General features: G+C 44.6%; 1 protein-coding gene across 7 annotated transcripts in view; it reads left to right on the plus strand.

The window, feature by feature from the left end:
* Positions 1–26,508, plus strand: part of lama2 (laminin, alpha 2) — a 152,671-nt gene that overhangs the window by 116,408 nt on the left and 9,755 nt on the right. For 5 of the 7 annotated variants that reach the window (XM_046298275.1, XM_046298277.1, XM_046298280.1 and 2 more), the window contains 22 exons: positions 3,337–3,479; positions 4,513–4,611; positions 12,446–12,557; positions 15,512–15,674; positions 16,421–16,631; positions 16,763–16,879; positions 17,249–17,412; positions 17,511–17,649; positions 18,478–18,580; positions 18,749–18,865; positions 19,299–19,481; positions 19,735–19,740; positions 20,449–20,603; positions 21,121–21,264; positions 21,896–22,029; positions 22,232–22,391; positions 22,487–22,611; positions 22,807–22,969; positions 23,148–23,292; positions 23,455–23,593; positions 25,109–25,229; positions 26,151–26,345. In XM_046298275.1, the coding sequence (XP_046154231.1) occupies positions 3,337–3,479; positions 4,513–4,611; positions 12,446–12,557; positions 15,512–15,674; positions 16,421–16,631; positions 16,763–16,879; positions 17,249–17,412; positions 17,511–17,649; positions 18,478–18,580; positions 18,749–18,865; positions 19,299–19,481; positions 19,735–19,740; positions 20,449–20,603; positions 21,121–21,264; positions 21,896–22,029; positions 22,232–22,391; positions 22,487–22,611; positions 22,807–22,969; positions 23,148–23,292; positions 23,455–23,593; positions 25,109–25,229; positions 26,151–26,345 (3,038 nt within the window). The remainder of the gene's footprint in view (positions 1–3,336; positions 3,480–4,512; positions 4,612–12,445; positions 12,558–15,511; positions 15,675–16,420; positions 16,632–16,762; positions 16,880–17,248; positions 17,413–17,510; positions 17,650–18,477; positions 18,581–18,748; positions 18,866–19,298; positions 19,482–19,734; positions 19,741–20,448; positions 20,604–21,120; positions 21,265–21,895; positions 22,030–22,231; positions 22,392–22,486; positions 22,612–22,806; positions 22,970–23,147; positions 23,293–23,454; positions 23,594–25,108; positions 25,230–26,150; positions 26,346–26,508) is intronic. The other 2 variants (XM_046298276.1, XM_046298281.1) reach the window with 1 other exon arrangement.

A 26,508-nucleotide genomic window follows, 5' to 3' on the forward strand; every position in this document is an offset into this window, starting at 1 on the left:
AAGCTGCAGTAAAAAGGGATCAAGCTATTCATCTCCTGTGAATTTTTGTACATACATTTTTTGCAAGGCACTTAGTACAAGTACAGCATTGTCATAAAATGGTTCACTTTTTTTAAGAGTGAGTGCCTGGAAGTGCATCATTCTCTGCTATCTGTGTAGAGGTGTATAAAGGACTTTCTTTAGTGGAACTTGAGGTATTTTCAAAAAATATTATTTCAAATAGGTGGCCAGCTGAGGCCTAATGGTCATAAAAAGCACCACAACTTTCATTTTTGTCTGTTATGGTACCAGAGGCTGTCATAACCTGCTGGGGTAATGAGGAGGTGGAATTACATTTTTAGCACTTTCCAGAATTTAGCTGGAATTTTCTCCACTTTCAGATACACCATCCAAGAAGAATGTTGACTTTGCTTTTCTAACCAGAGTAAGACATCTATTTCTCAAATGTCTAAAGGACTGCTAGTCAGAGATAGAATCAGTCAATAGTAGCCTTAGCCCAAGCTAAGTTTATTTCATCAAATCTTTCAGACAATTCATGCATAAACCATGGGTTAGATCTGCCCTTTACCCTTCATCTTTTATATGGGGCATGCTTATCTGCAGCAGAGTTAAAAAGAGAGGCCACACCCAATCATGCAACCCCAGGTCATACAGGAAATGTTGCTTATTGAAAGTTCAAAAATGTGTTTTTGTAATAATGCGCAAACAAAATGTTGGTAGTTTAGTATCTCTAATGAAGACAATGGTCACTGAGCTCGTTAGCAAAGATTCCAATGGCTGTATACTTATGAGGGGCGTTTGTCAGAAAGAGTAGATTTTTCAGGCTGTTTTAAGTTGGGCCAGGTTGGTTTAGTTATCAGTTGAGTTCAATTTAGCTCAGTGTAAATATATTTCAGTGTATCTGATACTGGTATCTGATACTGGTATCAACCAATCCAGGTTAAAATCCGATCATTTGCTTTGAGCAATTGGCAGGGCCGAGGGAGACAATGTACTACAGGCTATATTATATATATATCCCACGGCAGACAACATGTTATCCCAAGCGCCAATCCCAAAGTAAACAAAGAGGGTGGTCACTATATTTGTCAAAAAATAAGTCGAAGTTATCAAAGGTTCATTTTTAACATTGTTTGCGCTTGAATTATTGTAATTTCTTTGAGACTACATGTTATCATACTTCAGGCCATTAATTGTACTGTATGTTTTAGATTCAATTCTGTAGGCTACGGTGCAAACTAACCTGGCAAGCTGACTATCTGAAATAATGTCTAACTGTTCCCAGTCGTGGACTCTAGCAGGTTTCCTGAAGCAGTGATGGTAGGAGTCCATTGCTTGTTAGATACAGTATGTCAGATGATTCAGGTGAAACTGATTTGCTGCATGTTGTCTTGCCTTTGGGGAGGGTAACAGGATTTGCATGTATTTCATGCAGTGTGTGCATTTTGGATCGTTTTATGACAAACTCTCACATTCACAGGATGTGTGCTCTCTTACTGTGTGGATTGTCAGGCCTTCCTCCTGTATAACAGCGGGTCTATAAAAAAAAATCATTTTCTGACATGTTAATTTCTCAAATCATTTTTTATGTGGCAAAATTCAGGAGAAATTTGAAGAATATTATAAATTCACACATGGCTTGTTGATTGTAGTGGTGTGTGTGCGTGTGTGTACTGTGTGTGTTTTGTTTCTCGTCGCTTGTGGCATGTCGAACACTCATAATGGGCTGCCAAAAGCCGTTTCACACTGTGTTAAATTTCACGCTCGAGATCCCTTCCCCCAGTGCTGCTCTTGTCTAATCTCAAACCAGCACAGAAACTCCAGGATTCTCCAAAGCCTAAAGCGTAGAGGATAGAGGACGGCTACCTTGAAGGGTTTTCAAAGAGTGGTTGTCTTTTGAAAGAGCGCTGGTGTGTGTGGGGGAATGGGATGAAACTAAACTAAACAAGGTGGAGGAGGAGGAAGCTGGGGTTCAACTCGTTCCACCATGTCGCTCAGATTTAAAAAGCACTTCTCCTAGACTTTGTCCTCTTTTCCAGTGCTAACATAGTCGCCCTTGTACATACCCCACATGCAAGTGTATAGTATACTATGGTATAAATACTATAGTATTCACAGTATAAGTTTTGCCGACTTTAGTGTAGTATCCCCTGTAATGTTTTTGTGGACATGTATTTATTGTAGTATACTGTAGTATTCATAGTTAACTATAGAATAAATTCTATAGTAAAATAAAACTGTAGTATATACTGTAGTAATTCATGTAATAGTTTTACATACTGTAGTTTACTGTCATATTTACTGTAGTGCTTTTGCAGACATTACTATAGTATTTACTATAGTGTTTTTGTTTGACTATCTTTGACATAGAAGTGGAGGCCTACTGGAAAAATACAAAAATAGCACATTTTCCATAAACTGTAGGCAGGTAGGACTGGGGTCTGAACAGATAGTTCAGAGCTTCTGCTTTTTTCTATAGCCTGTAGGGAACACAATATATGGTATATACTTGGCATGTAAAGTTACGGGTGGCACAAATTGGGATATGGAGAACTGGAATGGGCAAAGTATACCCAAATTAAATACTGTAGTGTTTACTAAAAAAGTGTAGTGTTTTTGCAGATTGTAGTGTTTTTGCAGACATTACTGTAGTATTTATTATACTATTCTATACTATTCTTACTATACATTCTATACTAAGTACTACACATGATTGAGGGATACTACAGTGTGTAATATAGTATTCTACAGTATACTAAAATTTACTACAGAATTCTATAGTAAGTGCTGTAGAATATATATATATAGTAATATATAGTAAATATAGTAAACTAGTATTTTTTAAATGCTTGACAGTACATGTCCCTTTGGTAGAGATGCTGCCAGGCAACAAGCTACCATTAGCATCCCCATGCCCTTGGGGTTGACCCTTTGACCCCAAGTAGAGTGTCTTGGTGTCCCAATGAGAGACTGTCCCAGTGTCCCCCATATACACACCCACACACAGCTTCAGAGCTCAGTGTCACCCTGACCACACACGTTAGCTGGGATTATTATTTGATTCTCTGAACGAGCCTGAACGCTCTCTAATGGTTTTAATTGGTGTCATTAGAGACCACTCGGCATTAATCAAAATCAAATCAAATCAAATTTATTTATATAGCCCTTCGTACATCAGCTGATATCTCAAAGTGCTGTATAGAAACCCAGCCTAAAACCCCAAACAGCAAACAATGCAGGTGTAAAAGCACGGTGGTTAGGAAAAACTCATTAGAGGTTTCTAACTGCCATGTGTGTGTGTGTGCGTGTTGATGTCGGTGTGTGTGTGTGTTACAGCCTGCGATGATGACTGTGCCGGGCTCCTCATCAGAGATATGGATAGACTGCATCGTATCATCACCAGTGTCAACCTCACCACCCCTCTGCCACCGCCCTACAAAGTCCTCTACCGGTTTGAGAACATGACGCAGGAACTCAAGGTGAATAGAAGGCACCCAAACACTTCCTTTAGTGTTCACCTTCGCTCCAAAGAGCGAGTACTACAATATTCCTGTATTAGACAAATCTACGATATCTAGATTCCTAAGATCACGTTTGTCTCTGGAGGCCTACATTCAATTTGGCGTGTTTGTTTACTCACACTAGTGAGTACCTGACTGAATTGCTAAGATGAACAGAATCAGTTGTGATTAAGTTGCCCACATGGACAAGGTGCTGTGTAAATATCTCTCAGCTGTTAGTGTCTCGGGGGGGCGTGGAGCCGACTCACACCCCGGTTTCAAACACTCCTCATATCCCCTCCAGACAATACCATAGCTCCACTCCGTTCAGCTAACGGCATCCACCTCTCTCTCACACACAAAGAACAAAGACAGAAACACCACACTCTGTAACAGTGATATAACAGTGATATATTACACAAACAGTGGCACTCAAACGCATCTCAGCGGTGCGATAACAATAGTGCTTTTCCCTCAAATCCTCAGAAAGCAGAGGAGATGGAGCTGGAGATATAAGGCACAACAAAGATGCAGATTATTGCTAAAGGGCATCGTGAGGGGGGCCAATGAAGACATCACTTGATTGCTACCCTCATGTGGAAAGCCAGATCATTGGCTCAAGCTGCGTTTTTGGAGTCCACTGAGCTAGATGCCCTTTTCCAGCTGCTGGTGCTCTGCTCCTTATAGGCCTGTGAGGAGATGTCTGGCAGGAGCCCTCCTGGCATAACACTGATGAATTGGGCTGGGGTGGATGGTTAAATACAGGGTATCGAGGCTCTGCTCGCACCTCACTCCCCAGACCCATGGTGATTTAAACAGTAGATGACCTTTCTGCCTAATGCCCCATTCTGACATTCTCCCCTGTGTGTGTGTGTGTGTGTGTGTGTGTGTGTGTGTGTGTGTGTGTGTGTGTGTGTGTGTGTGTGTGTGTGTGTGTGTGTGTGTGTGTGTGTGTGTGTGTGTGTGTGTGTGTGTGTGTGTGTGTGTGTGCGCGCACGTGTCTTCCACACAGCACATGCTCTCGCCACAGAATTCGCCGGAGAGGCGCCTGCAGCTGGCCGACAGTAACCTGGGCAGCCTGGTGACAGAGATGGACGATCTGCTGAGTCGGGTAGGTAGGACACTCAGGCCAGTCTGACACTGTCCACTTCTGAGTTCCCAGGGGCGGGCACTACTGTCCCTGTGGCCACTATGTGGCTGTCCTGGCTCCCTCATCACAGTCTAGTAAAGGGGTCAACTGAAACTGGACCATCCCAATTCATAAAGCCGTCAAAAGACAGCCTTGTATGTACGTTTACAATAATTAGTGTGAAAGATATAGGCAGTTGTGAGTGAAGGTTTTTATTTATTTTCTAAAAACAATTGGAATGACAAGGTTAGTCAATCAATATTTTGATTGATGTTAGGTCATACGTCAGCTTTCAATTGATACATACAGTCACAAAAAAAAGTGAGCATTACGACAATAGATTGTTTGTTAATTTTTCTCAAATGAATCTGTCATTAAAATAAAGATATCAACTTCAAGTGAGGACAGGAACCCGAGGACTGAAAACAGATGAATACTTTTGTATTTAACTTTGAGATACCGGTTCCAGCAAGGTTTTCTTTGTGTCTGAGAACATAGAATGTTCTGTTGCAGAAAGATCCTTGGATAGACAAAAAAAGAAAGAAAATATATCTAATGTAAAATATACTGTGTTTGTAAAATGTATATACTGTATTATGTGTAAGCTAAAAGTATAAGCCTAAGTATTGTTGTCTATTAGTTTACCCTAATTAGGGGAGGGGTGGTAGGGTTACGAGAAATTAATAAAGAAGGAAAATATATTTAATATATTTACAAAAATACAAAATGTATATATACAGTGCCTTGCGAAAGTATTCGGCCCCCTTGAACTTTGCGACCTTTTGCCACATTTCAGGCTTCAAACATAAAGATATAAAACTGTATTTTTTTGTGAAGAATCAACAACAAGTGGGACACAATCATGAAGGGGAACGACATTTATTGGATATTTCAAACTTTTTTAACAAATCAAAAACTGAAAAATTGGGCGTGCAAAATTATTCAGCCCCTTTACTATCAGTGCAGCAAACTCTCTCCAGAAGTTCAGTGAGGGTCCAGAGCGACATACAGTTAGTCCAAGATAGCTGGGTGAGACAACCATATATCTCAGTCATAGTAAGTACATTTTTCCTCAATAAAGCAACTATCAGCAAAGTCGGTGCTAGTGGGGGGGGGTTAAGTGACAGTTTTAGTTCTCAAAACATATTTTTTTGAGGAGGGGATCCGAAGGGGGATGCTGTGGGATTATTTAAGGTACTCTTTGAAGAGGTAGGGTTTCAGATGTTTTCGGAAGATGGGCAGGGATTCTGCTGTCCTAGCTTCTGCTATTCCACCATTGGTGTACCAGGACAGAGAATAGCTTTGACTGGGCTGAGCGGGAGATGCCCTCCCGTAGGGGAGGGCCAAGAGACCAGAGGTGTAGGGTTTGAACATAGCCTGAAGGTAGGGAGGGGCAGTTCCTCTTGCTGCTCCGTAGGCAAGTACCATAGTCTTGTAATTGATGCGAGCTTCGACTGGAAGCCAGTGGAGTGTGGGGTGGAGCGGGATGACATGGGAGATCTTGGGAAGGTTGAACACCAGGTCGGACTGCAGCGTTCCTGATAAATTGCAGGGGTTTAATGGCACAAGAAGGGGAGCTCAGCCAACAGCAAGTTGCAGTAGTGCAGACAGGAGATGAAGTGCCTGGTATAGGACCTGTACCGCTTCCTGTGTGATGCAGGGTCGTACTCTATGGATGTAGAGCAACACAAACACAAGCATTTCGCTACACCCGCAACAATCAATCAAATCTAATTGTATTTGCCACATGAGCCAAATACAACAGGTGTAGTAGACCTTACAGTGAAATGTTTACTTACAAGCCCTTAACCAACAGTGCAGTTTTAAGAAAAATAAGTGTTAAGTAAAAAATAGATAAGTACATTTAAAAAAAATTAAAGTAACAAATGACTAAAGAGCAGCAGTAAAATAACAGTAGCGAGGCTATATACAGGGTGTATCGGTACAGAGTCAATGTGCAGGGGCACAGGTTAGTCGAGGTAATTGAGTTAAAGTGACTATGCATAGATAATAAACAGAGAGTAGCAGCAGTGTAAAAGAGGGTGCGGGGCAATGCAAATAGTCTGGGTAGCCATTTGATTAGCTATTCAGGAGTCTTATGGCTTGGGGGTATTTGGCACTCCAGTACCACTCGCCGTGCGGTAGCAGAGAGAACAGGGTGGCTGGAGTCTTTGACAATTTTTAGGGCCGTCCTCTGACACCACCTGGTATAGAGATCCTGGATAGCTGGAAGCTTGGCCTCAGTGATGTTCTGGGCCGTACGCACTACCCTCTGTAGTGCCTTGCTTTTGGAGGCCGAGCAGTTGCCATATCAGGCAGTGATGCAACCCGTCAGGATGCTCTCGATGGTACAGCTGTAGAACTTTTTGAGGATCTGAGGACCCATGCCAAATCATTTCAGTCTCCTGAGGGGGAATAGGCTTTGTCGTGCCCTCTTCACGACTGTCTTTGTGTGTTTGGACCATGATAGTTTGTCGGTGATGTGGACAAAGAGGAACTTGGTCTCTGACCTCCTCCCTATAGGCTGTCTCATCATTGTCGGTGATCAAGCCTACCACTGTTGTGTCATCGGCAAACTTAATGATGGTGTTGGAGTCATGCCCGGCCGTGCAGTCATGGGTGAACATTGAGTACAGGAGGGGACTGAGCACGCACCCCTAGGGGGACCCCGTGTTGAGGATCAGCATGGCGGATATGTTGTTACCTACCCTCACCATGTGGGGGCGGCCCATCAGGAAGTCCAAGATCCAGTTGCAGAGGGAGGTGTTTAGTCCCAGGTCCCATGTCTTAAAGTAATGATGGACTGTCATTTCTCTTTGTTTTTTCTAGCTCTACTTGCCATAATATGAACTTGGTATTTTACCAGATATGGCTATCTTCTGTATACCACCCCTACCTTGTCACAACACACCTGATTGGCTCAAACACATTAAGAAGGAAAGAAATTTCACAAATGAACTATTAACAAGCACACCTGTTAATTGAAATTAATTCCAGGTGACTACCTCATAAAGCTGGTTGAGAGAATGCCAACATTGTGCAAAGCTGTCATCAAGGCAAAGGGTGGCTACTTTGAAGAATCTAACAAATAAAATATATTTTGGTTTAACACCTTTTTTCTGTTTACTACATGATTACATATGTGTTAATTCATAGTTTTGATGTCTTCACTATTATTCTACAATGTAGAAAATAGTAAAAAATAAAGAAAAAACATTGAATGAGTAGGTGTGTCCAAACTTTTGACTGGGACTATACATCCCTCATTTTCCTCACTGAAACTAAGTGTGCAAGGTTGATTCAAAGTCTTTGAGGTGACCAGGACATGAGTGTGCCCTAACAGGGTGAGGAGACAAAGTAGCAAGTGGTGGTTGTAGTTCTGGGGCCTGACCAGTTTGCACAATTAACTGGTCATTCGGGACAAGCTGTAGCGACAATGGTATTATCCTTCCCGTATGTCTGGCGGAGTATTGGGGCTTTGAGATGATCCGTTTCCATTTCGCTGTAGGCAATCAGCAGATGCAGCTTGCATACCAACGAGACCCCATTGACTAACAACTGGAATGTTATCCCTACCTGAATGATGCCGGGGATACTCCAGTAGTGGAATGGTTACTTGTCTGGTTGTGAAAGAGCTGTCATGTTCTTCATGTTAAATGATGGATGTACTCCTGCAGGTCACGTCCTACATGCTAGGCTTTATATTCATTTGGAAGTCAGGTAGGATGATTAGTATGGCCGTTATAGACTGGGGCACGCCCAGCAGGAGATGTGATGAGTAACAGCACCTGTGACAGTGACCTCAGGTTACTTAGAGGTTAGTTCGAGTGTAGCTGGATCATAGACTATGACTGAGAAGCGTTGGTTGTGAGGGACATAGCACAGCTCCACACCCATATACATTTGAAGATGATCCCTGGGCGTCGATGGACAGTCAAAGGTTTGCAGAGGAGGTGGAGATGATCAAGCAACTGTCTCACAGTCAATCCCCAGCCAACATAAACTATCATATATACAGCACGTTTTACCATCCCAATGTGCATCTTGTTAAGCCATAAATGGCATATGTCCTTATAGAGATGTTGGGAATACTGCAGATTCCCAGACCAATGCATGAGTCACCCCAGCAGGAAAGCCCAGTACAGGTGTCAAATGGGCTGGCCAGCCAGGGTTGGTAGCAAAATGGGTACATATGAGGACAATGAACGACATTTTGGCTATTGAATGGCCTACTGACATGTGGCAGTCTATTTCCATGGTGTCTCTGTCTCTAGTAACTGCCTGGGAAGAGGACTGATTGTGGAGTGGGCTTATCAAGGAGAGTTCTGGGAGGTTAAGGATGGCACTGACATTGGAGAGGTGCAATTCCTATGACATATGAAGGCCCAATAAGATGGCATTGACTGTTGGGTTGGTTCATTGTAGTGAACACCTGCCTTATGCGCTTGCCGTGTGTGGTTTGCACCTTCACCCATACACCGTGATGACGCCAAGTCAACACTGCAACTCCAGGGCAGACAGCCAGGACGGTGGAAATGATTGTCGGGAAGAAGCAATGTGCCGGCTCAACCCAAACACGATAAGAGTGCATCGAACCATTCCAATGTGCATCACAAATGCAGTGAGCCAGCAGAAGGCCTTGTTGGATTCAGGCAGACATATTGGACTAGCAATTAATCAAAGCTCAATTCTGAATGGTAAGGAGGCGACTTAAAGGAGAACTTCACCCAAAAACGATATTTTGGTACTTGTTTCATTAGTCCATTGTTGATATGCACTGAGTGTACAAAACATTAGGAACAGCTTCCTAATATTGAGTTGCACCCCCTTTTGCCCTCAGAACAGCCTAAATTTGTTGGGGCATGGACTCTACTAAGGGGCAAAAACGGGCACCACAGTGATGCTGGCCCATGTTGACCCCATGCTTCCCACAGTTTTGTCAAGTAGGCTGGATATTCTTTGGGTGGTGGACCATTCTTGATTCATACAGAAAACTGATGAGCGTGAAAAACACACATACACAATCCATGTCTCAATTGTCTCAAGGCTTAAACATCCTACTTTAACCTGTCTCCTCCCCTTCATCTACAGTACACTGAAGTGGATTTAACAGGGGGCATCAATAAGGGATCATAGCTTTCACCTGGGTTCACCTGGTCAGTCTATGTCATGGAAAGAGCAGGTGTTCCTAAGGTTTTAGACACTCAGTGTAGTACCAAAAGTGTTTTGCGTGTTAGCAATCAGTGCAGCATTTTGCATAATATGATGCAAAATGCATCATACCAGCTGTATTTCTGTATTTCGAAAGTTACATATCTTGAAAACTTTGATTGCTGACATACAAAAATGGAAATATAGTGTATCAATAATAGACTAATGATGGGGTGGAGTTTTCACTGCAGGGGCAAGTTATATCACAGTGGGGGCAAGTTATATCACAGTGGGGGCAAGTTATATCACAGTGGGGGGCAAGTTATATCACAGTGGGGGCAAGTTATATCACAGTGGGGGCAAGTTATATCACAGTGGGGGCAAGTTATATCACAGTGGGGGCAAGTTATATCACAGTGGGGCAAGTCTTACTGATGATGGCCTACTGATGAATTGACAAAGTCCATCAAATCCGCACAGTGGGGGCAAGGTATCCTCCGTTCCCTCTCCTTGGTCGAGATCACCAGTGGGGGCAAGTTATATCACAGTGGGGGCAAGTTATATCACAGTGGGGGCAAGTTATATCACAGTGGGGGCAAGTTATATCACAGTGGGGGCAAGTTATATCACAGTGGGGGCAAGTTATATCACAGTGGGGGCAAGTTATATCACAGGGGGCAAGTTATATCACAGTGGGGGCAAGTTATATCACAGTGGGGGCAAGTTATATCACAGTGGGGGCAAGTTATATCACAGTGGGGGCAAGTTATATCACAGTGGGGGCAAGTTATATCACAGTGGGGCAAGTTATATCACAGTGGGGGCAAGTTGTATCACAGTGGGGGCAAGTTGTATCACAGTGGGGGCAAGTTATATCACAGTGGGGGCAAGTTATATCACAGTGGGGGCAAGTTATATCACAGTGGGGGCAAGTTATATCAGAGTGGGGGCAAGTTGTCGAGCTAGGGAGAGGGTATCAGAGTCCAGGGTTGGATTCTCTTTCCTTTCGTTGGAGCCTCCCTGTTGCCTCACTGATTCTCAAAGATGCTCGTGTCTTGGAATGCTTTGTGTTGCCATGCCAAGCAGAATGCTTCCTTTTTATACTGTATATCCAGACAAATGTGTATGGTGGGCATATTGGCTTCTTAACATAGTTAAAGTACACACACATATTATTGAGTACATGTACAGTACACAAATCAGAAAAATGTATCTCATTTTAAACATGCACAGATATGCACGTGTTTAAACCACTGTTTCATGGTAATGTGGCAGCCATATTGGGAATTTGGATGCCATATTGATTTGGAGTCAAGTCTAGCGGGGCCGTCTAATGTAATTGCAAGAGTGGAGGCGAAACATATCAAATCCACAGAGGAACCTTTGACTGGAAAAAAAAGACAGTTTTCAGTGTCTGAGCCCACTTGCCTTAGAGCTGATAACAACATACACAACATGTTCAACTGTATACAAATTTGAGTAATATCAGTGTTAGCCATTTGAGTAATATCAGTGTTAGCCATTTTAGTAATATCAGTGTTAGCCATTTTAGTAATATCAGTGTTAGCCATTTGAGTAATATCAGTGTTAGCCATTTGAGTAATATCAGTGTTAGCCATTTGAGTAATATCAGTGTTAGCCATTTTAGTAATATCAGTGTTAGCCATTTGAGTAATATCAGTGTTAGCCATTTGAGTAATATCAGTGTTAGTCATTTGAGTAATATCAGTGTTAGCCATTTTAGTAATATCAGTGTTAGCCATTTGAGTAATATCAGTGTTAGCCATTTTAGTAATATCAGTGTTAGCCATTTTAGTAATATCAGTGTTAGCCATTTTAGTAATATCAGTGTTAGCCATTTTAGTAATATCAGTGTTAGCCATTTTGGGTTGCATGAGCATTGTTCTGCACTTTGAGTTTAGGGGGTGTTTTCCTTAGAGCCAATTACAATAGCCAGCCATCATCAAAAAAACACGCTTTAATATATGTATATTTGTCAGGCAGGACCATACAGCACTGAGAGCTTGGAAATGTGTAACCTGCTATGGGCCGGTTTACCAGAAACATATTACCAGACTGAAGTTTTCATTCATCTTAAATATTAATCATTGATATTTCCTGCCGATTATATCTGTGTGTTTACAGGCCTATATTTCCAAACTACTTTAATGTTTGTTTGTGTATGCAGGGCAGACAATTAACTACTTGTATTTCACATATTAGCAATATCAGAGCTTGCAATATTGGGTTACATGGGCTTATGTTGCCCCCCCCCCTCCTCCTCCTCTTCCTCTAGCAAGGTATAATTCTGCACTGTTTGAGTTAAGGGGGTACGTCACAACATAACAGCTTTTGCAGTAAAATATGTTTATACAACCATTCATTCCATTTATGGCTGCTTGAATCCCTCAATCATTATCTTTTAATCTATAGAGCATTTCTGAAAGGTCTGACTGATGGTTATGAAATAGGTTTGTTTGACCAGGTACTCTGAGGCTGTCCATTGTTAGACCATAGGGGGCCACGGGATTCAGGATTGGAAACGGGCAATCAAGGGTGCATCTTGAATGAACACAGAACACTGGCCCATTCTGGATTCGTTTATCTCTCGCCATCAGTTCATGTCCATCCAACTGATTGAGTGTGTGTGTGTGTTCTTGCTCAGGCGACCAAAGTGTCGGCAGACGGCGAGCAAACAGGTGACGATGCTAATAGAATCCACAAACGAGCTGAAGACCTGGAACTTTTCGTCAAGAACACCCTACTGGCTGCAGAAGGTACTGCATCTACATTCCTATAAGATTCTCCCATAATAAATAAAAAAAATGGTTAAATCTAAATGACTTTCCTGCCATAATGCTAGCTTAGTGTCTGAGAGCAGAGTACTAATTCAGTGTTGTAAAGGCCGGAGGGTCAGGATGTTGAGGGAATTAGTGCCTCGGCTCTGTGCTGTGTCCTCTGCTCTGTGATTAGGCGCCTCTGTGCTGTGACATTCTCTCTGGGTTGAAATTGGAAGATGAATCAGTTGATAAAGGGCCTAGTCGCTGTAGCCGTGGAGCCATGTAATATCCTAATTAATAGGGATGAAGGATGGGGTCTGGAGAAGGCGGTATAATCAGAGTGGACTGGCACGTGGTGGCTCCTCACTGTGGGCAACGTGATTAGTGTCAGCAGGGAACATTTCTCCACCCAGCCTCGCTTGCCTCGCCAGCATGGACTAGCCCCGCTCCACACTCTACAGCAGGTGGGACTGGTACTGCCAGATCTATACGGCACACATAGACACACACACACACACACACACACACACACACACACACACACACACACACACACACACACACACACACACACACACACACACACACACACACACACACACACACACACACATACACATAGACATAGACATAGACATCAAGCATTTCGCTACACCCGCAATAACTTCTGCTAAATATGTGTATGTGACCAATACAATTTGATTTGATTTACACACGCACGCACACACACACATACAGATACGCACACGCACACATAGAGACACACACACACACACACATAGAGACACACACACACATTGAGACACACACACACATTGAGACACACACACACACACACACACACACACACACACACACACACACACACACACACACACACACACACACACACACACACACACACACACACACACACACACACACACACACACACACACACACACACACACAGAGAGAAACACACACACACACATAGAGACACACACACACACACACAAACATGCACCCAAACCTTCACTGAAGCTCAAACACAGTCTCTGACCCTTCACAGGATTGGACTGGTTCAAATGGGCTATTGACATGTCTACTGATTGAGCGCTTAACCGATGCCATCCTCATTTACATTAAAATAGTCTTTTCTGAAAGATTTCCAAAATGCAATGAACACACTGAAAGTCAAATTCACAGAGCATGTCTCACTTAACTTCCCCACAGATTTTCATAAGCACATCGAGCAGCTCGTGAAAGCGGTCAGGAAGAGATTGGATAGTTTTTTTCCCATGCCGATGCATTCGTAAACGAATCAATCTGATGATGCGATCCACGGGAACGTTTGTGTTTAATTGCCTTTGAAACATGGTATGTCATTATTCCTCACCGGGCTCCTTTAATAGGTGTATATTCTGTCTTTGTAATGCTGTGAAATGTTTATGTTGGAACTCTTCAGGAATGTAAACAACGCGTCCAATTACGTCTCATCTTCATCTTTTATTTGATGATCTGTTTTCTAATTAGAACCCAGCCGGAGCAACTTCTCTCCCCGTCTCTTTTGAACTGATTGGGTTTTTGATTTCAAAGACCACATTCATTTGATTAAAGTACATTGTTTTGTCAAGCAGAATTTGAATGTCTTTGAACCTAAAAAGAAGTCTCCAATTGCCATTGAATGGGATGTAAAAAAAAGTGAAACTTTTCTGCTTTTGTTGTCAGTCACTTTGTTCTGCCTTTGAGCCGCTCATCTAATCTGGGCGCCAGCTAGCTGCTTCTGTAGCGCATCCGTCTGTGCTCTGAGAACACGCACACAAAGCTTTGGCTGTGCACACATGACACGCATATGAGCATGAGCTCATTGCTAATCGTGGCATCTAGTGTCGGTCAAAAGCAGTACACACTTCCTGTACTAACTAACTGGCCCTTGGGAAGGTTGAGAGGCCAGGGTGGATTCAGCATGGCTCCTTGATGTTAGCAGCCTAGCGAACAGACACACAGCCTTTTCAGATCCCCCCCCCCCCTCTCTCTCTCATCAACGAGGGGGTTCAGCTTGATCTCTCTCCCTCTTTCTCTCTCTTTCTGTTTTTTTCTGTCTGCCTGTGCTGCCCTCCTGCTCTGTCTCTGTCTTTCTGTTTGCCTCTCTACCTGTCTGCCTCTCTACCTGTCTGCCTATCTATCTATCTGTCTGTCTGTCTGTCTGTCTGTCTGTCTGTCTGTCTGTCTGTCTGTCTGTCTGTCTGTCTGTCTGTCTGTCTGTCTGTCTGTCTGTCTGTCTGTCTGTCTGTCTGTCTGTCTGTCTGTCTGTCTGTCTGTCTGTCTGTCTGTCTGTCTGTCTGTCTGTCTGTCTCTCTCTCTCTCTCTCTCTCTCTCTCTCTCTCTCTCTCTGCCTGTCTGTCTGTCTCTCTCTCTCTCTTTCTCTCTCTGTATCTCTGCCTATCTCTCTCTCTCTCTCTCTCTCTCTCTCTCTGTCTGTCTGTCTCTCTCTCTCTCTCTCTCTCTCTCTCTCTCTCTCTCTCTCTCTCTCTCTCTCTCTCTCTCTCTCTCTCTCTCTCTCTCTCTCTCTCTCTCTCTCTCTCTCTCTCTCTCTCTCTCTCTCTGTCTCTCTCTCTCTCTGTCTCTCTCTCTCTCTCTGTCTCTCTCTCTCTCTCTCTCTCTCTGTCTCTCTCTCTCTCTCTCTCTCTGTCTCTCTCTCTGTACTTTAACATGTGGTAGTCAGTCTGGATGTCTGCCTCCAACATAATGGTAATCTTCATGGCATGTCAAAGCAGCAGCAGTGTGTTTTGATGAGAGGAGACATGTCTCAAACTCTGTTTGATTTCTACAACACATTATGTTCTCAGGCTTTCAGCTAGAGGTGACAGTATAGGACACTATCAGGAGATGGAGGATTGGGCCTTATGGCAGTGTGTATGTGTGTGTGTTAAAATGAGAATGGCTTCCCCGTGTCCTCTATCCTCCAGTTCTGAAGGTCAAGGCTAAAGAGCTGAATGAGACTCTGGGCAGGAGGAACGGAGCTCCAGAGAAGAGCCTAAACGAGATGCACCAGGAGATCGAGACCATGTTAGCCGAGCTCCGCAAACGCCAGCTGGGAGGCAAGAAGCACATCTCAGAGGAGGAGCTGGGGTAAGGCCTGACTAGTCGACCTCAGATCACAGATAGCATGAGAGATGTCTAGCTATTATGGTCCACACAGGGATGGAACCATCCAGTCATACGTACACATGTTATACACCACTGAATGACTCCTGTGTCATATTTCTAGCAAGGCATCCCCTGCATTTCCTGGGTCATCATAATCTCAGCTAAATGAATGCTTTCATATCCTAGTAAACGGAGAGGCGATCCCTTTAAAAACATACTGGTATTCTGTACCAACTTTCACATGTGTGTTTTGTTTCTCCATTTTTTTATATTCCAGAAATAATCTTCAGCAAATCTCAGCTGAATAAATAAAGTTTACTTTTCTTATGCAAAATCTTAATGAACTAATTAAAAGTGGCCTGAGGTGGGTGATAGGGATATTATTCTAATCCAACCGGCTTCCTTCTGGCTGAGGCCTGGAAGAGTCACGCAAGAAGAAAGAGTGACATCTTGTGGCTGGTCTGATCCTGTGTCAGGAGAAGAAGACCGAAAGGAGAGACAAAGAATATCTTACCTCCTTCTCACACCATACAGTGCTCTGATGTGTTCTTCCCCTCTTCCTGTCCCTTTCCCAATCGCCCTCTCTCTCTCTCTCTCTCTCTCTCTCTCTCTCTATATATATATATCTGTCTATTTTTCTCTAAACGCTTCTCTCTCTCTCTTAATCTCGGTCTATTTTTCTCTAAACGCTTCTCTCTCTCTCATCCTCTGTCTATTTTTCTCTCCAGACTGGCGGAGGCCCTGTACCAGAAGGTGAAGCGTCTCTTCGGGGACCCACACCAGGCCACGGAGGACCTGAAGGCAGAGGTGACAGAGAAGATGGGTGACCACCGGGCCAAGCTGGACGACGCCCAGGCCCTGATGAAGGACGCCCAGGGGAAGAGCAGGGAGGCTGGGGCCCTGTCCGGACAGAACCAGCGGAACCTCACCACCCTGGAAGTCAGCAGCCTGGTCACACATACATACACATACTAACTATCCCATAGCGATGTATGCACCATCGCTCACAACGTGGGTGGTTGTTTCTGTAAAGTTACTGGAGCTGACTGTTCTTGTCTGTCTGTTTGCAGAGGAAGAGGGATGCTGTGAGCTCAGTGAAGAAAGGAACTGAAGACGTGCTGGCAGACGGAGAGCGCATTCTGGCTGAAGCTAATGGTCTCTCAGACAGCATCAATAAGGAGATTGAGGTATACACACTCTTTTGCTCACACACATATCCCAACTCCAATTAGGCCTGTCAAGTCCGTCATTGTGGAAGGAAGACACACCTTTACTCTGTTGGGTTGCTGTTGTGATGTCAGACAGATGTAGCCTGCAGCACTATTGGACTTTACTGTAGACCTTTCTTCTGTCCAGGACTTTATTTGTACATCGGTACGTCCCACCTGCATCAACGAGGGGGTTCAGCTTGATCTCTCTCCCTCTTTCTCGCTCTTTCTGTTTTCTTCTGTCTGCCTGTGCTGCCCTCCTGCTCTGTCCGTCTGTCTTTCTGTCTTCCCCTTTTACCGCTCTCTCTCTCTCTCTCTCTCTCTCTCTGTCTCTCTCTGTGTGTGTAGGATCTGGAGGAGATGGAGCATGAGCTGGGTCCTCTCCATGAGCAGCTGGACTACAGGGTGAGCCGTCTGACCCAGGGCCTGAGTGGCAACACCCTGACTGACCTGCTGCAGGACGCTGAGAACCACGCTGCTGAGCTCAACGAGTCCTCAAACATACTTGACCGGTACAGACAGACAGACATACACAGGCAGACACAGAGGCTGGCTCACAGACAGTGTATTGGCTGGTGTCCTAACCAAGTCTCTTGCTGTCTCCTCCTAGCATCCTGGCGGAAGCCAAGAACCTGTCCTTTAATGCCACGGCAGCTTTCAACGCGTACAGCAACATCAAGGACTTCATCGAGGAGGCTGACAAGGAGGCAATGCAGGCCAGGGCACGTGGGACAGAGGCCCTTCAGCTGGTGAGATCTGTGTGTGTGTGTGTGTGTGTGTGTGTGTGTGTGTGTGTGTGTGTGTGTGTGTGTGTGTGTGTGTGTGTGTGTGTGTGTGTGTGTGTGTGTGTGTGTGTGTGTGTGTGTGTGTGTGTGTGTGTGTGTGTGTGTGTGTGTGTGTGTGTGTGTGTGTGTGTGTGTGTGTGTGTGTGTGTGTGTGTGTGTGTGTGTGTGTGTGTGTGTGCGTACAAGGACTCGAAGAGGACCTCTCTCTCTAATGTGCTGAGCAGCAGAGATTTGGCATTTAAACGTTTTGCATTTCCTTATTCATTTCCATTTGTAACGCTGGAGAGATCAAAGTTCCAGCACTGTCGTCCTTATGATCATGACTCTGCCTCTTGCAGCAGCAGCCAGCAGAGGTGGCGACAAACCTGTTCGCCCTCTCTTTCTTCTTCCCTTCTTCTCTCTGAAAGAGAGAGGGAGAGGCTCAGCTGGCTGAGAGGCTCCTCAGCCCGTGTGTCCTCTGTTCAATAACACTGCTTTTCCTCTCCATACACTATTACTGTACTGTAACAATATATAAAAAATATATACAAAATATTAATTTATGCACTTTAATGTGTTAAGTTACGATCTTAAGTCATGTGCACCTAAGGTTCTCTATGGATAAAATATATTATAAGTTCTATATTAAACAGTGTTTGTGTAGTACAAGATACATATGAGTATCTTGTACTATTTTATTTTTGTATGTACACTATGTAATTCTTCTACTACATTATTCGGTCATTGTAGAATGCACTGTTCTGCTATTCAAGCTTACGTACTTGGTGCAAACACACACACACACACACACAGGCATCAGGACCCAAAGGCTCTTTGAAGGATAACGCCAAGAACTCTGTTCGGAAGAGCGCTCAACTGTGGAACGAAGCCAAGCAGTTAGAGAACGATGTGAAAGGTAAACCCAGTTCCACTGAGACAAAAATCACGTTGATCCTCTCCCCACACAACACCCACCAACTGTGATAATAAGCGGCAGACATATTTCAAAGAGCTGTGTTTTTCCTGAGGAGAATTGGCGTGGATATGTGTTTTGGAACCCAAATGGATCATCTTTGTGTTTCAGAGAACGCTGAGAGTGTGGGCCGTCTCCAGGCCAGGGTGGAAGCTGGCGGCTTGAAGAACAAGGGCTTGCTCAAGGATCTGGACGATACGCTACGGAAGCTGAACGCGATCCCCAATGGTAAACCACCGGAACAACAGTAGGGAATGACCTTTGTTTAAAAAGAAAGCTGCAAATGAAATACGTCTGGTTGATGTGTGTTGCTGCTGGAGCAATTTTGTCAGGCGGAGCCCAGGATGTTTGGAACAGAATGGATCGATAGTGGTGTAGCTAGGAGGTGAGAGGCCACCCGCTCTTGTAGATCCACCGTGACAGAAGTCAATGCGGCACAGTCCAGGTTAAATATGGGAAGGTATCAGGCAGACGAGGCAGCGGGGGGGGGGGGTGTTTAAATCATCTGACAGGTTGACAGCAGAGTTGACGTGACGCTTTCTGTAAGGCTGCTAAGACATCATGTAGGACAGACGACCTCCGATAGTCCGTTCCATGTTGGATTACTAGTCTCTCTGAAACTTTAGATTACTACATACTGGATACCAACTGTGTTGTCCAGATACCGCAGCCAAGCTCCAGGCCACCAAGGCTAAGGCAGGAGATGCCAACGACACAGCCAACGATGTTCTGGCCAGACTGAGAGACATGAACCTGAGCCTGATGGGCCTGAAGAAGAACTACAGCAAGCTGGAGGATGACGTCAACAAGGCCAACAACATGATCCAGGACCCTGAAAAAAACAGTAAGAGATCCTCTGGGTGTTGTAGTTCTTAAGGGTAGGCAAGCCATAGCTGTAGTATCTACTCTATACTAAATGTATTGTCTGCGCCAAGTCATGACTTAAAATGCATTTGTTCGGGGGGGGGGGTTTGGGTTCAATTTAGTGTAGAAAGCTATTACTCTGGCTCATTTCTGTCTCACACAATGGCATTGTATAATTATGTACCTCACATATGTTTTTCTTTCTGTCCCATTTTTCTTTTGAACCCCAACAGCAATAAGTATGTATACCTTTCATATTACCTGATTAAAGCTCCTGCATGACGACAAGAGAGAGTACCCAGTAGTGCTGCATGGGCTGTACCATAGCTGCCGGGAAAAATAGTTTTTTTTTTAAATGGCTCTTTCTTCCTTTCGTTCTGTCTTCCTCAGCGTTCCATCTCTTTGTTTCACTTCAACGGGATTAAAACGTGTATTTTAGAGCTTCACTACGCCTGTTATCCTAATGTATGCCTTGGAATGATTACCGGTGGCTAATTATGAGCGCGTGGCAAGCCGTTTACGATGTCATCCTATTCTTTTGCATAACCGCTTTCAGCTCTTTACCTTTCAATAAGTGATTATGATGCTGCCATCTCTCCGCTGATCTCTCTAACTAATAGGCCTGGCTCACAGAAAGCAGTGGCTCTGGAATTTCTAGAGCACTTAGCAAGGAAGTGCGATCTTTGGCGTTTTTAGACTGACGTTCCCTCTACCCTGGTGTGCGTGTCTGTCCGTCCCTTGTGTGCGTTTGTTCTTGTGCGTGTGTGCGTGTGTGTGTGTGTTTGTTCTTGTGCGTGTGTGCGTGTGTGTGTGTGTGTGTGTGTGTGTGTGTGTGTGTGTGTGTGTGTGTGTGTGTGTGTGTGTGTGTGTGTGTGTGTGTGTGTGTGTGTGTGTGTGTGTGTGTGTGTGTGTGTGTGTGTGTGTGTGTGTGTGTGTGTGTGTGTCAGTCCATGCAGCGGGGGCCAAGGTGAAAGACCTGGAGGACGAGGCAGACCGACTGCTGGATAAGCTGAAGCCCATCAAGGAGTTGCAGGACAACTTGAAGAGGAACATCTCTCAGATTAAAGAGTTGATCAACCAGGCGCGCAAGCAGGCCAACTCTGTGAGTCACACTCCTCCTCTCTCGTTCCCACCTCCTCTGTTTCCACTGCTTTGATCAGTGGCTTCTAAGCCGGCCATTCGGCTAATTGTGCCATCATCACGGGAACCATGATCTACGACTCGTTCTCTTTAGCCTGCGGTGCACATGCATCGCCACAGGTTGAGGGAAGCCTCTGTAAAACAAAGAACATTCTATCAAAGAAAATGTTTTCTGCTCCTTCCTCCACACACAGTCTCTTACACTCAAGGCTTTTTGATAAAGTTTTTTTTATTTTCTTTTCGGTACAAAAAGAGTAAAATAACAAATTGTTGCTCTTGCACGTGTACTTCTGTTACTACACAGTTGTGTTTTCCTGAACGTTTCTTCCCACTGGGCACAGAAGTCAATTCAACGTCTATTCGACTTTGGTTCAACTGTCATTTCATTGAAAGGACGTTGATTCTACCAGTGTGTGCCCAGTGGGTTGGGCCTTTTCAGTCTGTCTGGTGAAAGATCCATGTGGTGTCTCCGTATAAAGATTAAAGTGTCCGTGTCCTCCGGGGGAGACTGTATCCGTGCTTATCGACCAGAAATCAAGAAAGGTCGTTACAACACCATCACTGTGAATGTGAAAACCACCTCCCCTGACAACCTACTCTTCTACCTGGGCAGTGCCAAATACGTGAGTCAGAGGAGATAGCACCACACTGGGATGGATGTGTGTGTTTGTGGATACAATCACTAAGTAAATCACTTAACCCTAATATGGTAAACCTCTGGGCAACTAATACATTTGTGTATGGAACTTGACATTATTAGGGCCATTTCTCACTGTTTCGGTTGGGCTTGTCTTTAGCTTGGGATGTGTAATGTGTTGTTGACCAATTCACTGGAAATCGTTCCACCAGTGGATATTTCTCAACATGTAAGATAAATACCAATCATGTTAAAGTCAGAGAGAAAATAATAAAAGGTTATTTGTTTCCCTGTGAGATCCTCAGGAGAGAGTGGGTGATATTGCGTCTATGTACTGCAACAGCGAGCGCAGCAATTAACCGGGCCGCTCAAATCAGACTATTTCATCTGGTTTCATCACTGATTTCCCTGGGGAAATCACAGTCCTGTTGCTCCTCTCCTGATTTTCCTGTGACTCTTAATTCCTCGCGATCCTATTCTAATGTGTCCTGCACTGTGCTACACTACAGCAGCCTAGACCCATAGAGAGAGAGAGAGAATGGTAATGGACCTGTAATGGTATCAGATAGGAGATTGCGGCACTGCATCTTATTGGCTCGTCATCTGTCTGCCTCTAGATTGACTTCCTGGCCATTGAGATGCGCAAGGGCAAGGTCAACTTCCTGTGGGACGTGGGCTCTGGAGTGGGCAAGGTTGAGTACCCTGACATGACTGTCAACGACGGCAACTGGCATCGCATCGAGGCCTCACGGTAGAATGCCATTGTTATACATATTCTACACCAGATCTTCCTTCTTTTTTTTTTCCAGAGCAAAGATTATTCAAAGGGATTCGTCTATGAGTTTATTCATTAGTTCCTCGTTTAACATTGATTGTGCCAGGAAGGGCTCTCCTCATTGAAAAGTTCACAAAGTTTTAATTCCTCATCTGATCATTTCTGTATTGGTCCCAAGGAATGGTATCAATGGCACTATCTCTGTCCATGCACTGGAGGGTCCCAAAGCTGGCATCATGCCCACCTCTAAGAGTGGCACTTCTCCTGAGGGCTATACTATCCTGGATGTGGACCAGAATGCCTACCTGTTTGTCGGCGGCATGTTGGGCAGTGTGAAGGTAGTATCACCTTTTTGCCTTTGATGCTTCTTTCTTTCTTTTTTTTTGCCAGATTTATTCGTACCGTTGTTTATGTATCAATGTTTGTCCTGCAGAAAGCGGACGCGGTCAAAACTACTACTTTCTCCGGGTGTATGGGAGAGACATACCTGGACAACAAACCTATTGGCCTGTGGAACTACAGAGAGAGAGAAGGAGACTGCAAAGGATGTGTGGTTAGGTAGGCCTGCATGTTCACATCACATTGAGAACCTGATATGAATGTAAGTGTACGGACTCGGTTCACTTCTGTTGTCGATCTCGTGAACGTTCACAAATGTTTTACTCTATAAGCTCACCATACACTATTGTATGCACTAAAAGTTCACTTGGCTGTGTGATTGCCGCTGAGTGTTTGGGGGGGGGTGTTCTCCAGCCCCCAGCCATCAGACACAGAGGGGACGGTACAGTTTGATGGGGAGGGCTATGCTGCTGTGAGCCGGCCCACCAGATGGAACCCCAACGTCTCCACCGTCATGTTCAAGTTCCGCTCCTTCTCCACCGACTCCCTGCTCATGTACTTCGCCACCAAGGATACGGTAACCTCACTCATATACACACACCTGTCTCGTAACGAGGACTAGCAAACGCTTCAAGTTCAATAGTGATGAAAACGGTGAAATGTGTGTTAGATTTTGATCGGTTACCAATGTTACTCAATATGCCCTCCCTCTCTCTCTCTCTCTCTCTCTCTCTCTCTCTCTCTCTCTGAGACAGAAGGACTTCATGAGTGCTGAGTTGAGTGATGGTCTAGTGAAGGTGAGTTTTGACCTGGGCTCAGGCACCGGCTCAGTGCTCAGTATCAAGAGACACAACGACGGCAGGTGGAAGTCCTTCACTATGGCCCGCGTGAAGAAGCAAGGTGACCCTCACACTCATCATAACACGCACAACATTCCACTCCAGCTGACGTTTGTAGAGACTGCGTAGTTTGTAGAGACTGCGTAGTTTGTAGAGCCTTACAGCCTTGGTAGCTTGATCAGAGATTTTTGCGGAACAGCCGTTTACCCTCCTTCCACCCCAGCCACGGTGACCATCGTGGACATAGACACCAATGAAGAGGAGAAGCTGGTGGTGTCATCCCAAGGCTCTGCCACCGGGCTCAACCTCAAGGAGGGGGAGAGGATTTACTTCGGGGGTTTGCCAACTATTGGAAACTACAGGTATGTACTCTGTAGGATGTCGATCACCTCCACAGTAAGGCCTTTATGCTACATGTCTGTTTATGATGCGGACCCACACACACACACACACACACACACACACACACACACACACACACACACACACACACACACACACACACACACACACACACACACACACACACACACACACACACACACACACACTAAAGTACACCTCGGATAGCTTGTCTTTACACCTTTGCTCTGTTCTTTGCTCAGACACTCAGTACTGTACAGTCTGTTACCCACTGTTCCTATTCTTCTCATATTGTCACATTTGGCGGTGAAAGTTGAGGATTGACAAGGGATGTAGGCAGCCAGGCAGACAGACAGACAGTCTCCATTAGAACACCACTGTCTTCTGCCGGACCTCGAGTCAGTGTGTCACGTTGTCACTGCCCTCTCTGGTGTCAGCTCCCGTTTGAGCTCTAACAATAGATAACATGAACGCTAGCAATGGGCTATATAGATCTGTCATTGTGAACGTTGAATGTTAGACCTTCACAGTCTCCGGCAGCATCCAAGGTATATTCTAAAGGCCTTTATAGGCCCTTTCAACACGCACAGGGAGAACTGAATGTACTTTCTTCACTTGTGATTGTGACTCCTGTCTACCTGTTTTGACAGTGTTTCATTTGTGGTTCGTACGCTGTGCTAACGCTCATGTGCTTTTTATGTTTTGTTCTTACAGTATCAAGTCAAGGTAAAACGCGTACTGTTAAAGTTTACTGTATCACCTTTCGGCATGCACCAGCATACCCATTGACTTTCTAAAGCCTCTCTTGTGACTTGGCTTTTACCATGCAAGTTACCATGCATTTAGTTCAGAACCATATGCTCTTAAGTTGTCGATGCTTTAACGCAGCAAGCTGGTCACCAGAATGGAGCCGGTATAGAGCCCTCCATTTCTCAATGGAGGTCTGAGATATTAGTCCAACTGAACGTGAGAACTAAATTCTGAAGACCAGCAGGATGCTCCTTTTTATTCAATAGCTCCTTTTTAATAGCCCCTTCAATAGCTCCTTTTTAATAGCCCCTTCAATAGCTCCTTTTTAATAGCCCCTTCATTAGCTCCTTTTTAATAGCCCCTTCAATAGCTCCTTTTTATTCAATAGCTGCTGTGTTGTCACCCCCACCACTTGTCTTGCATGTTCATGGAAATGGAATTTGCTGGCACTTTTGTTGCAAATTTTGAAATAAACTTTTAACAATGTGGTACTCTTCGGTAGCATTTGCGTCTGCTATGCAGCCGCTGCTATCAAATTGTTTCATGACTTTAGAATAAACCCCAGATAAAAGGTATGCCAAAGGAATGTTCTTCAAACACCTTCAAAAAAAAAAGAAGCCCGACTTTATTCATGTAGAGTGAACGCAGTCTCAATTTGGTCGACGTCTCAAAGTCATTGGCTCCTGAGAGGAGGACAGCACTTCCACAATGAACAGAATGGAGGTCAGAACGGCAATGGAGACAGCGCTCTCTTCTCTTTGCAGGTCAGAGGTTACCAAGAAGAGGTATGCTGGATGTATGAGAGACATAGAGGTTTCCAGAACACCCTATAACCTGCTGAGCAGCTCCGACTACACCGGCCTGACCAAAGGCTGCGCTGTGGAGGTCAGTTTATATGAGCCCTCCTCCTCTTTCATACTCCTGTTCTTTCCTCCGCCCCCTTTAACTACTTACACATTAGAGGCCTGCTCACGAAACATGCCCCGACACGTTGCCGAACATCCCGAAAAAAAAACACGAGGGAGAATATGAATGAGTGAGGTCAGAAAACTGAAGTGAAGAAACTGAAAAAGAATAAGCGGAATAAGGAGAGATTGATAGGGCACACAAAGAAGAGGAATCGCTTGCTTCTGAAAGTGTTATTTTTGTTCGGGAAAGAATATTTATGCAGACACGGAGCGCAAAAGAGTTTAACAATGCCGAGAGAGAGAGAGAGAGAGAGAGAGAGAGAGAGAGAGAGAGAGAGAGAGAGAGAGAGAGAGAGAGAGAGAGGGAGAGAGAGAGAGAGAGAGACAGAGAGAGAGAGACAGAGAGACAGAGAGACAGAGAGACACAGAGAGAGAGAGAGTGAGAGAGACAGAGACAGAGACAGAGACAGAGACAGAGACAGAGACAGAGACAGAGACAGAGACAGAGACAGAGAGAGAGAGAGAGAGAGAGAGAGAGAGAGAGAGAGAGAGAGGTCATTTTGAATTCAACAAAGGCCGGTTTGTACGTTTGGAAGATGTTTGCAAGAATTCACGCTCAATTCAGCATTTTCATTTGTCGTGGACGCTGTGTCAATGGCAGATGATGCAAATGCACACTGTGGTACTCTAACAAACTGTACTTTAACAAAGAAGGTTCATTATTATGTTTGACATAAGTCTGAAATTGATAAGAACATTATAAAGAAAGCAACAGGCTTCATACTGTTGCTGTACACTTATACAGTATTCAGGTGATAAAAAAGAACCCTGAAAATGACTGATGACTCTCAATTGATTGTGCTGGGAATGACCGGGATCTTTGGTCTCTCCCCAACAGAACCTCCACACAGTGAGCTTCTCCAAACCAGGTCACATGGAGCTACGGTCCATGTCCTTCGACGTCGGCACAGAGATCAGCCTGTCCTTCGCAACCAAGAGCGATAAGGGGATCATCCTGTTTGGCAGTGGGAGCACCAATGGAGCCAGTTCCCAGTTCCAACTCCCCAAGAGGAGACGCAGGCAGTCTGGGGAAGTAAGAGGAGGACGATGACACACACACACACACACACACACACACACACACACACACACACACACACACACACACACACACACACACACACACACACACACACACACACACACACACACACACACACACACACACACACACACACACACTCTCACTGCCTCCT

The sequence above is a fragment of the Oncorhynchus gorbuscha genome, linkage group LG14 (assembly GCF_021184085.1).
Source record: "Oncorhynchus gorbuscha isolate QuinsamMale2020 ecotype Even-year linkage group LG14, OgorEven_v1.0, whole genome shotgun sequence".
NCBI lineage: Eukaryota > Metazoa > Chordata > Actinopteri > Salmoniformes > Salmonidae > Oncorhynchus > Oncorhynchus gorbuscha.